Here is a 15625-nt window from a genome sequence, read left to right as displayed (position 1 = left end):
AGCCATAAGATAACTCTTAAATTTTAAAGGGGGTGAGCTATGGGTGCATACAAGCACATGTATGAATCAAGGGCAGTGTGTAAAGTTAAAGAATCCATATGTAATGGAACACAGTTTTGAATGATTTCATTGTTAAGGGGTCCTGGGAAAAGTCAAAACCACAGTAAGAGAAAAAGAAGACTTTTTTATTCCCCCAAGAGCTTCTAGATGAGAGGACTTTGGGCGAGGTATAAAAGGGAACTATTATCAGGTGAAGGAAATGTTATCTGCTTTAAGTGTCTGGGTGGTTTCATAGCTTTATGCTTTTGTCACAATCCTTAAACTTTCCACATTGTCTAACTGACTCTTGAATGCTTGTCACACACAGAACCTGGGTCATTCAAAGAACAACATAAATAATCACGTGGACGGCAAAGGTCTTAACACCGCGGTAATTAAGGATAATGGCGTTTACTGGCTTTTCTTCTGCCACAAAAAAACAGTTTTGCCATTCCAAGCCATCATGCTTCTGAGAAAAGCGTCTCACAGATTTTACGTGTGACTTCTGCTGTCCACAGTAGTGTTAGCGAGTGGCGTGAACTGCAGACCCACTAGTGCTAAACACAAGGAGGATCTGAGAGAAGAGACGCCATCAATTAATTAGGGCAAGTCGCATAGCCAGTAGCCAGCAGAGTTCGCACTCACTTTTAATTTATTTGCATGTTTCTCGGCATCCCTGTCCTCTCTCCTACAAGATGCCTCGTGTTAAGGTCTCCGGCACCTCTAATTGCAACTCTAGATAAATTTCTGAGGAAAAAAAAAATTTAATCCTGCTTTCTTTTATTTATAATCCTATGCTTTTCTGTCCAAAGTAATTTTTAAAATCTTGTCTCCATGAATGATAGAACCAGTTTTATTCCAACCAGAAAGTTAAGGGTTATCCTTAAGCCCCTAATTCTGAACACTCCATCTGGTTATATGGAGCTTACTTCCCTAACTGACCCCCTTCTTTCTTAAGGCCTGGCTCAAGACCTCCCCTTTGCTTTTCCTTGGTATTACAATGGTCGCATTGCTGGTCATTAGGCTTATAACTCACCTTGTGCTCTCAGGAGAAGGTAATAGATTAGAAGGATTCTGCCTTAATCAATGAATTAATCCATCAGTAGGGTCATGATTTGATAGTGTTATTGGAGATGGGGAAAAGGAAGGAGAACGAAGGTGGAGGAAGCAAACTGCTCAGGGCAAGCCTTTAAAGGATACACTTGATCTCCAGGCCTTTCCCTGCTCTTCCTGCCCCCTCTCTGCCTCTGCTTCTGCATGTGCCTCTGTCCCTGTCCTCCTTGCCACTACAAGATGAACAAAGTCGTTCCTCACCTCTCTCTTGCCTTTCTGAAATTACTTCCCCCCTCACCACAGCACAACAGCAAGGCAGCTAATTGAGCATGGACTAAAACCCCTGAAACCAGAAGCGAAAACAAAGCAAAACAAGAAAAAACCCTCCCCAATTCAGATAACTTGTCAAGATATTTTGCTGCAGCAGTGAAAAACCTGTCTAATGGAAGGCTTCAGTGAAAATGAGCTTCACTCTACAAACCACAGGAGGCGTGAGGACCAAGTAGTTAGTGACAATTAAATTAGCAAATCACACGTTAATTAGCAGGCCTCAGAATATATATATATATATATAATGAATGAATGATTGCTTTCTTCTGCATCCCCTGAATCATACTATTTAACTTCTAGTTTCCCAGTGTTAGCAGGATATACACGTGGATCCTAGAATCTTTGGTGTATGACAGTCTGGCAGGCTGCAAGATTTGTGTCAGCAACTCCTCCCCCTCCCCCTAGATGTTGCTACACAGCTCCAGCTATTGCTAATATCAACTAGGAGAAGGCAGAGAAAGATTCCCTGAATGTATACTTATTCCAGGACACAATTTAAAAAAAATTAGAAGTATATAATCAGTGTGTTTATATGTGTAGATTTCTGTAGATCTGTCTGTGGTATGTGTGCGTGTGCATGTGTGTGTGTGTGTGTGTGTGTGCATGTGTGTGTGTGTGTGTGTGTGTGAGAGAGAGAGAGAGAGAGAGAGAGAGAGAGAGAATGCTTAAACATTCAGCAAGAATCTTATGTAAAGTAATTCTAAGGGTGGGGGCTGGACAGATGGCTTAGAGGTTGAGTACTTATTGGTATTGTGGAGGACCCAGGTCCAGTTCCCAGCACCCAACTGGTTGATCACAAGTGATAACTCTATTCCAATAGATCTGAAGCTCTCTTCCAGTCTCTGCAGGCAGCAAGCATTAATGTGGCACACCACACACACACACACACACACACACACACACACACACACAAATACACACACACACATACACACAATCACATACATGCACACACACACAGTGATTAAAATCTTTTTATTTAAAACAAAAATCTTTCTTTGAAAGAAAGAAAAGAAGGAAAGAAGAAAGAATCCTAAGAGATTAAATTAGTACTGCCCTCCGTGGAAGCACACCTGATTGCCAGAGATTGTGGCACATGTCGTAAGAGAGGAGGCCTGGTTAGTTACCGTGACATCGTAATGGACCAGAGAAATGGATAAAGAGTCCCAACAACTTCAACCCTGGAAACCTCAAAGACAGGATGGCAGGAGTTGCCTATCTCCCTTCTCCCAGTCTGACACCAGAAAGCCTGCTCTCCTACCATTAACCCTGGTGAGAATTTACTGCCCTGACAGTTCTCAGACTTCACCCCTGTTTGACCTTACAAGGTCCCACCCATACTCCCCTACCATATCCCCGCAGCCCCCAAGTATTTAGATGAAGTGTCTTCTAACACTCCTGTCCTGGCCAGTTGTACACAGACACACAAACCTTGCCTCAGAGACCGTGGGGACTTCCTGAGGGGCATAAATACCCCTTCCTCCCCCCATTAAATGGACTCAGTTCAATCAGGATCCTGCCTGCATCCACCAGTGGGTAGCTAAGCTTCCCTCCCCCCTGTCCAGCCTGGTGTGCAGTGGGCCTGGCTACCCTGAGGGGGAGAAGCAGACATGGCCAGCAGGCTACTGCAGTGTTTTGATCTAAGCATGCAGGGATGGGGCAGGTCATGTGATACAGAACACTTTTCTGTAGCCACAAAATACTGTGTACTCCTCTGGATACATCCTGAGTTTACAACCTCATCTCGACGCTCATAATTTTGTCCCCCCAGGGAACAGCCTTATGTCACCTTCCTATGGTTGTGGGATTGAGGCAAGGGTAGGGCTGATGCACACCAGACATGGCGGGTGGAGAGCCGCTTTATAGAATGCATATGTAATGTTTATAGACCAGTAACGTCTTTGCTTTTTAACGAAGCGACTTTGCTACACATCTCCCTATATCTACTGAGTGTCACATCTTTCCTGGTTTTGTGGAGCTCCCACAATAAAATTGTATTTTAGGGCGTGCTTTTAATGCAAGCAAATATTTATTTCTATTTCCATTTTAGTTTCTGGAAAGACTAAAAGCATGCATAATCAATGCATCTACTTTTGAGCTAACTGACTTTGATGAGAAAAGTTAAGAATCTTTACTCATTTCACTCCCTGACCCCCAAAAAATATTTAGATAGGTATGGGCACACACACTGTGTGTGTGTGTGTGTGTGTGTGTACAGGTGTATATGTGTGTGTATGTACATGTATGTGTATATATGTATGTATATATATGTGTGTATGTGTGTGTAGTGTGTATATGTGTGGAGGTGTATCTGTGTGTATAGGGTATATGTGTATATATATATATATACACATATATATATATATCACTTCTGAATTTTAAAACCACTTTAGAATGGTTGCACAATGAATACACAGAGCAGAAGACCAATTGTTTGAAAGTCAATTCACACACATATGAACTGAAAAAGAATGGAGATTAAAGGTTGGAATACGTTTGATCAAACTGACATGTGCTTCTATTGATTTTCTCGTCTCACCCCAGGCTTACCAGTCGGAAGTACACATGAATTCTTAACCACTTTGTATAGCACTGATTCTTTCTAAGTAGGTAAAGAGACAGAGAAATTTGGGGTTGCTAGGATGCATTTATGAACCAATCAGCTGGATAAGCAATAATTTCTCTCTTTTACCTTTCAGAAAGCAAAGATGGGTGGTGAGGGAAATACTTCCTACCAAGACTCACAATCTGAGTTCAGTCACTGGTACCCAATGTTGCAAGGTAAGAACAGACTCCTTCAAGTTATTTTCTGGCCTCTACATGTGTACCAGGGCACACGCTCCTCCATCCACCTCACACAACTCCATATACGTACATGAATGTCATTAAAAATATAAGGAATACATCTCATGGGCTTTCCTGATACAATTCTGATCAATAACCCTGTTATTGAGTGACATGCGATCCAAGCAAAAGGGCTCTCTTCTGGTAAGTTCACACACTGGGACCACTTACTGTCTCCCCGGCAGAGCAGAGGCCCCAGTTTGTAAGCAGCTTCTGAATGGGGCCGTCCTGTGTCCGTGATCACTATCTTAGTGACAGGCAGATGTTCTTTATAGGAGAGGAATCCAGTGTCATTGGTCCTAAAATAAACAGGAGCAACAACATCCTTTAATTACGATGATGAGCACAATTCTAAAATAAGCAATGATTTTTTTTTCCCAGCACTTCTAAATGAAGACTTCCTTACTAAGTTGGGACACTTATAAAAAAAAATCCAATTGCTCATCACAGAAAATATGGCAAGATGTTGGTATTTCTTGTAGACATTAAAGTCTAGACTACAGAAATATAACATAGGTTAAGATTAGAATGCAATGGCCTTTTGAGTGGATGCCTTTCCCCCACTTTCATTCTGTGAAATGTTCAACTACTGCCCACTGGTGGACTCCAGGGAAGGGGTAGTCAATGTCTTTATTGCGTATCCCACTCCTGAGCTCACGAGGATCCGACAGGCCATTCCAATCTCATGGGCACACGGCTAGCTCTGACTAACCTCAGTGCTCCCAAAACAAAATGAACGACAGTGAACACAGGAGAAGGACTTACCTGTCCTCCGAGGACAGAGGAGTGGACAGCGGTAAGAGGTGAGAATAGTCAAAATGTACACTATGTATGTTTGTATTCCCAAAGAATGAAATAAATAAATAAATAAATAAATAAATAAATAAATAAATAAAAATGAGATGTCCCCATCATTATTTATAAAACAGACAAAAATCAGGACAGTGGCTGTATTTTTTAATCAGCTGGAAATTTTTCAAGTATTTGACTGAAGTGGTTCAGTTTCTGGTAGCTGGTATTTCCATTTTTAGGCAAAGCGATTTTTTTCTTTTTTTTCCCCCTCCTGTTTTATTCGCACTTTGGGTTTTGGGTGTTGTTATCCTGTACTTAGGGATCAACTCCACATTCTTCTAGATCCATGTGTAGGTTCTCTATTTTTTAGATGAAACTCTAATTATTGTACCCTGCTTCCTTGATGGATTATAAAATGCATCCATGACTTTTCAATGGTCTACTTGTATTTTACATTGCACAACAACACGCGATATAGCAAGCTTTTCATGAGATTCCTGAGATTAACACCCCTATATACACAGAAATGCACACCCACACTTTGCTTGAGGTATTGTGGTAATTGAATTTAAACGCATGCTGTAAACTTTGCAATGCAACTAAACAATAGCCTTTATTTTGATATTTAAGGAACACTGGATATTTTATAACATTTCCTAGTGCTCTTCATTTCTTCTTAGCTGAGTTTTCATCGGAGGTGGTTTTATTTTAATCCCAGAATATTTTCTATGATTATTTTCATTTCAGATGTTAATTTGCCATTCTACAATGTACACCCTGTCCTTTAGTACAGTGGTTCACTTTTATTTGTTTTAAATTCCCTATTCATTCACTGTGGTTATTCTTAACTTTAGAGCTTCAAACATTTCGATAATATCAGCTTTAAAGATTTCACCTGTAAATTTTTAGAGTGTAGCCAAGACTTTGTCTATAATAAGCCCATTCGATGGCTTGATTTTAAATGGAATTTTACTATCTTGAAATGTCTAAGTAATGTGTAGAGTGGGTGATAACTCAAGAGATGGTATGTTTTTATTGTTCCCTAACATTTTATTTTTCCCATGGGTATTTAAGTCAAAGCCTGTGGTTTTGTACTTCCCAGGGTTCCCTAGGTCTGCCTCCCTCTGGGTTTTAAGCCCTCCCTCTCAATTGGAGGACATGGTCTTTGCAGTAAAGAGGTGAACTCTTACCACTCCTGCCATAAATGGAAGGATTCTAGAAGCCTATCTCAGAGAGTAAGCAGCCCAGATATTTTTCTCAATAGTCACTGTGGGAATACCCCCCTGTTTGTTCAGTTTCCTGTCTGTGGTTCTCTCCTTGGTCCTAAATTCTCTCCCCCAGTCACGTGCACTTTGAAAGGCAGTTGAAGGCTCAGGACAGGGGTTATGCAGCAGATCCGACAAAACTAGCTTTCTTTTCTGGAAATTATCATGTACCTCAATTTCCAGTCATTCGGGAATCCCCAAACTCTGCTCTCTGATATGTTATGCCAAATATAGAAATAACACGGTATTCCTCTGAAGTTTAGACCCCTAAGAGCAAGATGCAACCAGCGTCTACAAAGGAAAGGAATTTAAATCTAGGTCTCATCCACCTTGGTTCTCTTCCTTCAACCAATCATGAAAGCCCTTGTCTATGTTCCATTCCACTGCTTTCAATAATAATAATAATAATAATAATAATAATAATAATAATAATATAATTGCTTTTACTTTATTTTGTGTCATAAGTGTTTGCTTTATGTATTTAAGTCTATCACAAGTGTGCCTGGTAACTTGAAAGGCCAGAGATGGCATTATACCCCCTAGCACTAGAGTAACAAACAGTTATTACCCATGAGGTGGGTCCTAATAACTGGACTAAGATTCTCTGCAAGAGCAGCAACGGCTCTTAACTGCTGAGCCATCCACTCAGTATCAAATACGTATTTTTATTGCATTTATGTATATATGTATGTGTGTGACGTATGTAGTTAATTAGTTAGTTGGTTAATTAGTTAGTTAGTTAGTTAATTAGTTAGTTAGTTAGGGGGATTCATGCCATGGTGTGTGTGTGTGTGTGTGTGTGTGTGTGTGTGTGTGTGTGTGTGTGTGTGTGTGTGTGAAGTCAGAGGATAATGATTGGTTCTCTCTTCTCAGTGGGTTTCTGGGACTAGAGTCAGGCCATCAGGCTTGGCAAGAAGTGCCCTTACCAGGTGAGTCATGTCTGCAGAGCCCTAAATACTTATTTTTTATAATATTTTTCTGAGTCCATGAAAGCATGGTTATATGGAAGGTTCTTTACCTATGGGTAGAATGTAGCTTAAGAAGTTTGAAAGTGTTTTTAAAAAACAAGTTTTAATTAGCAATGTATTGTCAAGGAACTGAGTGGATATTAGGATGTGATCAGGTTAATCTTTTTGTTGCTATCAAGAATTGCAAATAACATGTTCACATACATAAAATTCCAGTGTTCAGTGTATGAACAATGTTTTGTGCAGACATTAAAAATATCTATGATCCAAAGGGAATAAAGGAATAAACACTAGTTCTTATAGAATTCCATACAGTGTTTTTTTTAATATCATATTTATCCCTCTCCCTGGCTTCTCTCAGATAATCCCCTTCTGTAAAGTACAGTTTGGGGAAGAGAGAGGACAGTCGTCATATAAAATTAACATAAAAATTTAATCACAGTTTATGATTATACATATGTTCTTCTTCCATGTTGTCCTAAAAGCCTTATATGTGTGTACGTGTTTGTGCACACATGCGTTTATTATATACATTCATGTACACAGCACATACAGCATTATCGTGACCGTGATGCTTGACAGGCAAACAAGCATCATTTACGTAATACAAATAGTGAGTTCCCTTAACAGCACCTGACCCCTGAAACGCATGCACATCTTACAATCCCAGCAGTCATCCGTAAATCCAGATTACGAATTCTTCGAAGTGCTGAGAGCAGGTAACGGAAGTGGGATATGATTACCAACGTTCGCCATTGAGGCTCAAAAAGCAAGGACAAGGAGGCGGAAGAGTGAGAGTAGAGGCAAGGATGTAATCAAAATATACTGCATGAGAAAAATTAAGAAAACAGGAAACAACGCAAGGCCGGAGGGAAGCGAGGAATGCTGGGAAATGTTGTGTTTTGACTCATGGACTCACGGACTCACAACATCTGTAATAACCTGCACAAGAGCACGGCTGAGAACAACTCTGGTGTGGACTGAGGGGCAACACACATGGGGACCTTGAGGAACCCATAAGGCTCCACCCCTAACTGAGGAGCTCTTGACAGTTGATAGCTGCTAGGGGAAGGAGAACCATTCTTGTGAGAGATATGTGGACAACCCTAACTGGAAATACTTTTTTAAGTAGACGATGAGGACTTGAAGTTGGAAAAAGGGCATGTGCAGGGAGATTTAGGGAAGGTAGAAGGGGAAATGAGTTTCATTGTATTGTATTGTATACAGCTATGAAATTCTCAAAGTAAATTTTTAAAAATTAAATGTACACAGGTTCAGCTGCTTAATAATATAAAAGAGACTATAGTGTAAAGAAATGGGAATACAAATATTTAAAATATTCATTTACAAATGATATATAAGAGCAATATGCCTGTAGAGTCTATTATAAAAGATAAAAGTTATAATAAATTTAAGATTAAAAGGACCCATACATGGGATTTATTTTCTGCTTATAAGAATACTTTATATTTTCAAGTCCCTTCTTTTATAGATTCCCATTTTGAAGATATTATCCATCTAACAACTGTTCTTTCTGGCATGCTTTGTCCTCTAAAAAATAATAATAAAAGAAATGCATGCAAAAATAATTGCTCAGATTTACAGTATTTGCAATCTACAAACTTGTACTCTTGAAGTCTACAACTTAGGCTGATGAGATGTGCTTAGGCGACTGAGTACATGATATTATAGAAATAGTAGGAAATACTGATATCAACAATGACAAAGAACTGGAGGTAATAGTAACTTTGATGTCACAGACATTTATGTTTTCTCATAGGATAGAAATAAAATAAACAAAATGTATGGGATCTGTCATTAAAAATAACCTCTGAAAGTTTTCTCTCCTAACTTGCAGAATTAGAATGACTGTGCCATGTATCATTGAAACATAGTTTCGCCTAATTATTCCCTCGAATCAATGTGTCTAGCATCCATGTAGCTGCATACCCTTACGTAATTAATTGGAAAATTACCATTCGTTCCGATCGGCATCACAGTTGCAATGATATTGGGCATCGATGCAATTCCCTTCCAAGCCACAGGTGCATTTTTGAGGCATAGGCAAGGAACCGCCCCAGTAGGTCTGTGTCTCATTGGTTCTTCCCACCCACCAGCTCCGAGGGCTACCATCTGAAAGACAAAACAGAAGGATGTGATGCCTGCTTCCACCTTCGACCATTGTTCTTTCTTCATAACTGTTAAAGGTAAGGGGGGAGGGAAGGAAAGAGACAGAGATGGGAGAGAGACACATTGAGAGACAGACAGAGACACCAAGAGAGAGGCAGGAACAGAGACATAGACAGAAAGAGACTGACATGGTAAAATAATGCCCTAAACAGTAATTGACAGCATTTTGGAAGAAACTATCTTTACAAGATACTTTGTGTAAGTCTATTTTTTTTTAAAGTAGCATTTTATAATCTTGAAAAGTATCCATTGCACACTTAGTGTTCATGGGCATGTGTTTGTGCCTGCATGAGTTTACTTTTGTCCCTTGTATGCAAGTGCCCAGAAGGGGTCATCAGATCTTCTGAACCAAGAGTTACAGTTCACTATAAGCCAATTTATGTGGGTGCTAGGAACTAAATACAGGTCTGCAGGAAGGGACCCCACTGCTGAGCTTGCTCTCTGCCCCCTTAGTCTCAGTCTTAAAAGGATACTACATTGTTCTCTGAATAGAACCCATCGGCTGGTGTTTGTTCATGAAAGAGTTTCCACTTGCAACTTTTACAAAATAATCTTTAAAACAAATTGGCATCAAAATATAAACTGTGGCAATTAATATAGTAAAATAAAATTGATTCCAAATCCCAAAACACCCATCAAAATATTCTGAAGTGTTATATAAAGGCACTGACTCGTCTCCATATATTTATTGGCTAAAAATACACCAGCACTTTATTAGATATCAGGCATGGTATAGCGCTCCTTTGTCATGATTTAGGATTTATCGGGAAGTCTATATTTTCTCTTCCATTTACTGGCTTGGCTATTTATTTGAGGACTACAAAAATAATACTGAAAAATCTTCATGCCTGAAGCGAATATTACAGTAAAAAAAAAATAAGTTTCCCCTAGCTAAATGCATCTCTTTCTACAATAAATGTTCAGCTACCAGCTCCTTTCCAGAGCCAAGACTAAACACAATGCCAAGGCATTCAAGCAAGGAGCAGACAGAACATTTAGCGGAGGATTTGTAGAAAGGGATGTGAGGCATGCAGATAATCTATCTCAGGGGAGAAAAAAGTTCCGAGGAAAAGAATCATAGTGTTTGGAGACAGAGCAAAAGAAGAATGCAAGCGACGCCCAATCAGTCAGGTCCCCACAAAGGACAGGCCATTTTCCTCCTGACTTCCAAGCCTTTATGTTACTACCGCTATTCCCACTGGGAATCTGCAGCTTTTCTCATACATACCCGACTTACTAACACAGTACTCATTTTAGACTACTCTTAAGTAGCCCTTCTGGAAATGATGACCACTTTTTTCCCACCATTAAGACAAACAGCTATCATGCTTAAGAGGAAAAAAAATACCACAGAAATTTGGAAGCTTGTGTTATATAAAGCTATTAACATCAATACTCTACTTATAACTTGATTAACAATTCATCAACTGTTAAGCTTGCTTGATACTTTTCTACTATTCAGGTATACTGCTTAAAATATATGTTCATAGACCAAGAGGAAAAATAGATTCCTGTTCTTAAGATCGAAGTCATGATTTACAGCTATATTTCTCATCTTCCCTATCAAAGATAAATTGCTAAATGTTGTACGTTATTTATCACTGTATTGTATGTGTGTTGTGTGCATATGTTGTATGCTTGTTGTGTGTGTTTGTATGTGTGTGCTATGTATGTATGTATATGTGTTTGTGATGTGTGATTTGTGTGTGTGTGCTGTATGTGTATTTGTGTATGTATGTTGTGTATGTGTGATGTGTGTATATGTGTGTGTGTGTGTTTGTATGTATGTATGTGTATGTGTAGTTTGTGTGTGTGGGTTGCGTGTGGGTGTTTGTGTTTCTGTATGTGTGTACCAGTATGCGTATGGAGGTCAGAGGAAGCTTCAGGAGTTGGTTCTCTTTCACAGGTGGGTATCAGGGATAAAATCCAGATCACCAGGCTTGATGGCACTGCCTTTGCGACCTGAGTCATTTCACCAGGCTCAGCTAACTGTTTGAAGACATCAAATGCATTTGAGTCTATCTAAGCCTTTTTCAGAGGAACTAAATAATTTAAATAATGGTATAGATGAATATTTAAAAACACAAGGAATATGTTTTAATTAAAATAAAACCAGGCTAGTTACATTGTGTCCCCCACAGTTAAACTCTTAATCACCCTGAGTATCTGCAAAAACCATCCTTCCAATGAGCGAAGTCACAAATTCTCCTCCACTGAAAACATTTGTTCATAAAATCCACTGAATTCTTACTCAGTTACACCACTTCATTGCTAGAAGCTGCTAAGTCACTGGGATCCAAAGGTCCAGTTTAAGCTGGCTTTTCTGTTCCATCTCTTTGTCTTTCCTATTGGGACCTCAGCATCTAAACTATTCTCTCTTTTCTCAGTTCTGCCGCCTCAGATAAACTCTTGAAGACTAACCTGAGAAGAATATTAATTAGCAATCACCAGTCATCATAGCCCCCTGGTCCACAGCTTTCAGGGGTTGAGTGCTGTTTTTACTAATCTGATATATTGGCTATCATGTTGGCAGGATCTAGAATCACCTAGAACAGTTGTTCCCAAGCTTCCTAATGCTGTAACCTTTTAATAGAGTGACTCAACAATAAAATTATTTTCATTGCTGCTTCATAGCTGTCATTGTGCTACTGTTATGAATCGTAATGTAAATATGTGATATGCAGAATATCTGATAATAACTAGAAAAGGTCACTCAAGCCCTCAAAGGGGTCGTGACCCACAGGTTGAGAAACTGACCGTTTCCAGACACACCTCTTAGGAAGTGTCCAGATTAAGTCAGCTTCTGGGCATGCTTAGCAGGCATTTTGTGGAGTAGGTTAACTGAGCCAGAAAACCAACTGTAAAGATAGCTAGCACTCTTCCCTGGCCTGGGTCCTAGACTACGTACAATAGAGGAAGCCAGCAGAGCACCTGTCATCATCATTGTGTTTCCTGTGTGGGAACCAGCCCAAGTCCCTGTCACCAGGACCTCCCACTGCTGTGACTACACCCTCAACCTGTAAGCCAAAGTAAACACTTCTTCTTGTTCCATCCTCTGATTTTATCACCTTGGAGACCCCCCCTCGGTTGGCTTTACTAGCATGTGACTCATTTGCCATTTTGATGATTTTCTTCCCTTATGTTTTAGTGTTCAGATTTATTGAGTTAGTGAATGAAAATCGTACCGATTCAATATCTACCTCATGATACATTGGGAACTGATGGGTACCATCCTATCACCTCATGTAGTTAGGCGTGGGAGTCTTTGTGTGTGTGCTGAGAAGAACTTTTCTCCTAGTGAATTTCAAGTATAAAATATGATGTTGTTAACGTTGTACCTTAGGAGCCCAACTGTTTACTCATCCTATGGCCAGGACCCATCCAGGTCCCCTCCTGTTCTTCAGTATCCATTTCCCATCCTCTGTTTCTATTAATTCCTCCTTTTAGGGTTCTATATACAAATACAAGGATATAGCATTTGTGTTCTTATGTTTGGCCTATTTTGCTTTACATAATGGCTCCTATGACCCCAAAGAAGTTCTCCTTACCACCATAGCATTATTCATGATACCCAAGATACACAAGCAACCTAATTGTCCACCGGTGGTGGCCTGGACCAAGAAAATGGGCTATATGCACAATGGAATTATCCAATTTAAAAAACAAAAACAGAAGGAAATCCTGCTGTGTCTGGTGAGAGTAAACTCACAGAACATAATGCAATGTAAAACAACATAAATGTTCAGCAAAACAAACGATCTCTATCCTTCTAGGCTGTGTATTTTCACCATAAGGATAAAGAGTGTATGAGGATGAAGGGTTCGGTTTGAGTTGGTCAGCTCAGGTAGGCTGTTCTATCAAGACCCTGTCTTTACTGGTGGCACCTTTCCATAGACATTATTTCTTGATGAATCAAAGCTTCATGCCCCTCAGTCCTATATCTAGTCAATGAGAGCCCTAAAACAGGAACTTGCATGCAAGGACATCTCATAATTTTCACGGTGTTGTGGCCTTCATCCATAGAGCTGGATTTTTAGGATATGAGAGGTGAGTGGAAACCAGCAGGACGGTAGTTGGGTGAATAAAATACTAAATAAGAAAGTTATGGAAAAAAGGAAAAGGAGAAGGGAACTTGCATATTGTAGAGAGGATATTCCTACACCAAATGGGCAGAGAGTAAATAGGAAAGAAGTCTAACTGGAAAGGGAAGAGGGAGCCATCTCATGCTAGTCCAACTGTGCCATCGTTTGCACGGCTGCTCCACATGCCGTGTGATGGTTGCATGAACTACATTTAAAAATGTCTTCTTAATGGCCCATCTATGACTGAAGCCCATGCTTGGATGAGAAACAAGAGTAAACATGGAGACTTTGTGGAGCATAGGTCTTAGAACCCTAATTTCTCAAGAACAACACCCCAGCATTACAGCTATGCTGTAGAGCAGTATAAAGGTCAGATACACAAGGTGGGCTGTTGAGGTGTGGTCTGCTGCTATGTACTGTAATGCTCAATGCTGGCCCTGGTTTCCTCAGGGACAGGGATGAGAGAATCCTCACCTATCTATGCCAAGTGATGCTGTGTGACGTTGCTCCTTAATTTAAAACTATTGGTTGAATAAAGATGCTGACAGCCTATAGCTGGGTAGAAGTGAGTTAGGTGGGGTTTCCATTCCCAGGCTTGGGGTATCAGGTAAAGACTATGAGGAAGAAGAAAAAGGTGGAGAGAGAAGACGCCATAGGATAGGTGGGGCATGAAAATATGGCCACGAGGGCTGACCAACTGAAGTTAAGAGCTGCCCAGATGGAACATGGCCAGTTACAACATGGGGTTGTAGAGAGGGAAGTAGGCTGACTAGTACAGTGGGCAGATAACCTGCCCAGCTCTAGTGCTTTAAGCCTTATTATTAATATAAAGGCTTATTATAAATATAAACCTGGGAACTGAATGATCAAAGACAGGGTGGAAACCCCCAATTGAGATTAATTATTACAAGAACAGGGGGTCTGGGACATGTCATCCTTGTCCAAGAACAGTTTGTGTCACACAAATGAGCAGAAGAAGGCAGTCAAACATTTTAAAGAGAAGACATCTAAGTGTAAGCAAGGCTTCTTATAGGCTGGTTTTCTCCGTGAAGATCTGTATATTAGACAATTGGAAGATGTGTTGATGAGAACACCATTCGGCTTGCTTCAAAGCACTTCATTAAAGTCTGTTCTACGGCAGTTGGTCCAATGCCTGTACTACTCTAGCACCATGAACCGTTCTAAAAGAGAAAGTGTGAAACCGTCAAGAGTTCATGTACAAAAGGGTTACTTTGAGAAAACTAAGTCACATTTGTGTTAGCTCTAGTCCTTGATAAAATAAACCGGATGTGCCACTTCTCTTTATAGGGATAAAGGCCTCCCTTCATCCAGCATCAGAATGAAGCCTTTACTGCACAGTTATCTGATTAAGGCCAGGAGGAGAGTCAGAAAGCAATCAGGGCTTTGAACAAAGCTCGATGTAAATTGACCTTGTGCTTTTCTCCAGGCAAAAGCGTCCATGAGACTTCCAGGCTGTGACACGTTTGCTAAGTGGGCAGAACATCAGTGCCTCCGTGAGATTAAAACCCTCAGGATGTAGTTGGGCGAGCATGGGGTACAGCCGGGAAAGTGTGTCAGGTGCCTCAGTTTACTCACCTTGCTGATTAACGAGCCGTGACTTCTTGCAGTAATACACAAGCTCCTGTTGGCAGTGCTCCGCCCGGTTAATGGAGGCCTGGAGCTGTTCCATGCTGGCCGCGTACTCAAAAACCCCAGTGTGCACGTTCTCAGAATGAGCGTTCCTGACTCTCATTAAGTCGGAGCCGTTGTGGTGTATGACGGTCCATGCCGTTTCTTGTATGCAGAAATGGGGGAAGAAAGAGAGGAGACCATCACTAGTCTGCAAAAGTTAAAATAAATAAAGAAAATCAAAATCATCTTCTCTCTGAGTTGAATTTTTTTTCTAGTCATCAAATCTCTCTGAGAGGCAAAATCAACACAAATGGACCTCGAGGTTTTAAAATTATAATGAATTATATCTCTCTTCCCTGAAACGTATGCTAATATCATGCATTTGCCATGATTTTGTTTGTTTTATATTGTTTATTCACAGCAATATTTA

General features: G+C 40.2%; 1 protein-coding gene across 2 annotated transcripts in view; it reads right to left on the bottom strand.

The window, feature by feature from the left end:
- The window catches only part of Cntnap4 (contactin associated protein family member 4), a 665755-nt gene that overhangs the window by 58603 nt on the left and 591527 nt on the right, over window positions 1–15625 (bottom strand). For both annotated transcript variants that reach the window (XM_032888111.1, XM_032888110.1), the window contains 3 exons: window positions 15160–15357; window positions 9268–9424; window positions 4438–4565 (listed from right to left, as the gene is read on the bottom strand). In XM_032888111.1, coding sequence (XP_032744002.1) covers window positions 4438–4565; window positions 9268–9424; window positions 15160–15357 — 483 coding nt within the window. The remainder of the gene's footprint in view (window positions 1–4437; window positions 4566–9267; window positions 9425–15159; window positions 15358–15625) is intronic.

The sequence above is a fragment of the Rattus rattus genome, chromosome 17, assembly GCF_011064425.1.
Source record: "Rattus rattus isolate New Zealand chromosome 17, Rrattus_CSIRO_v1, whole genome shotgun sequence".
In the NCBI taxonomy this organism is placed as follows: Eukaryota; Metazoa; Chordata; class Mammalia; order Rodentia; family Muridae; genus Rattus; species Rattus rattus.
This window is presented reverse-complemented; position numbering and strand designations above follow the sequence as displayed.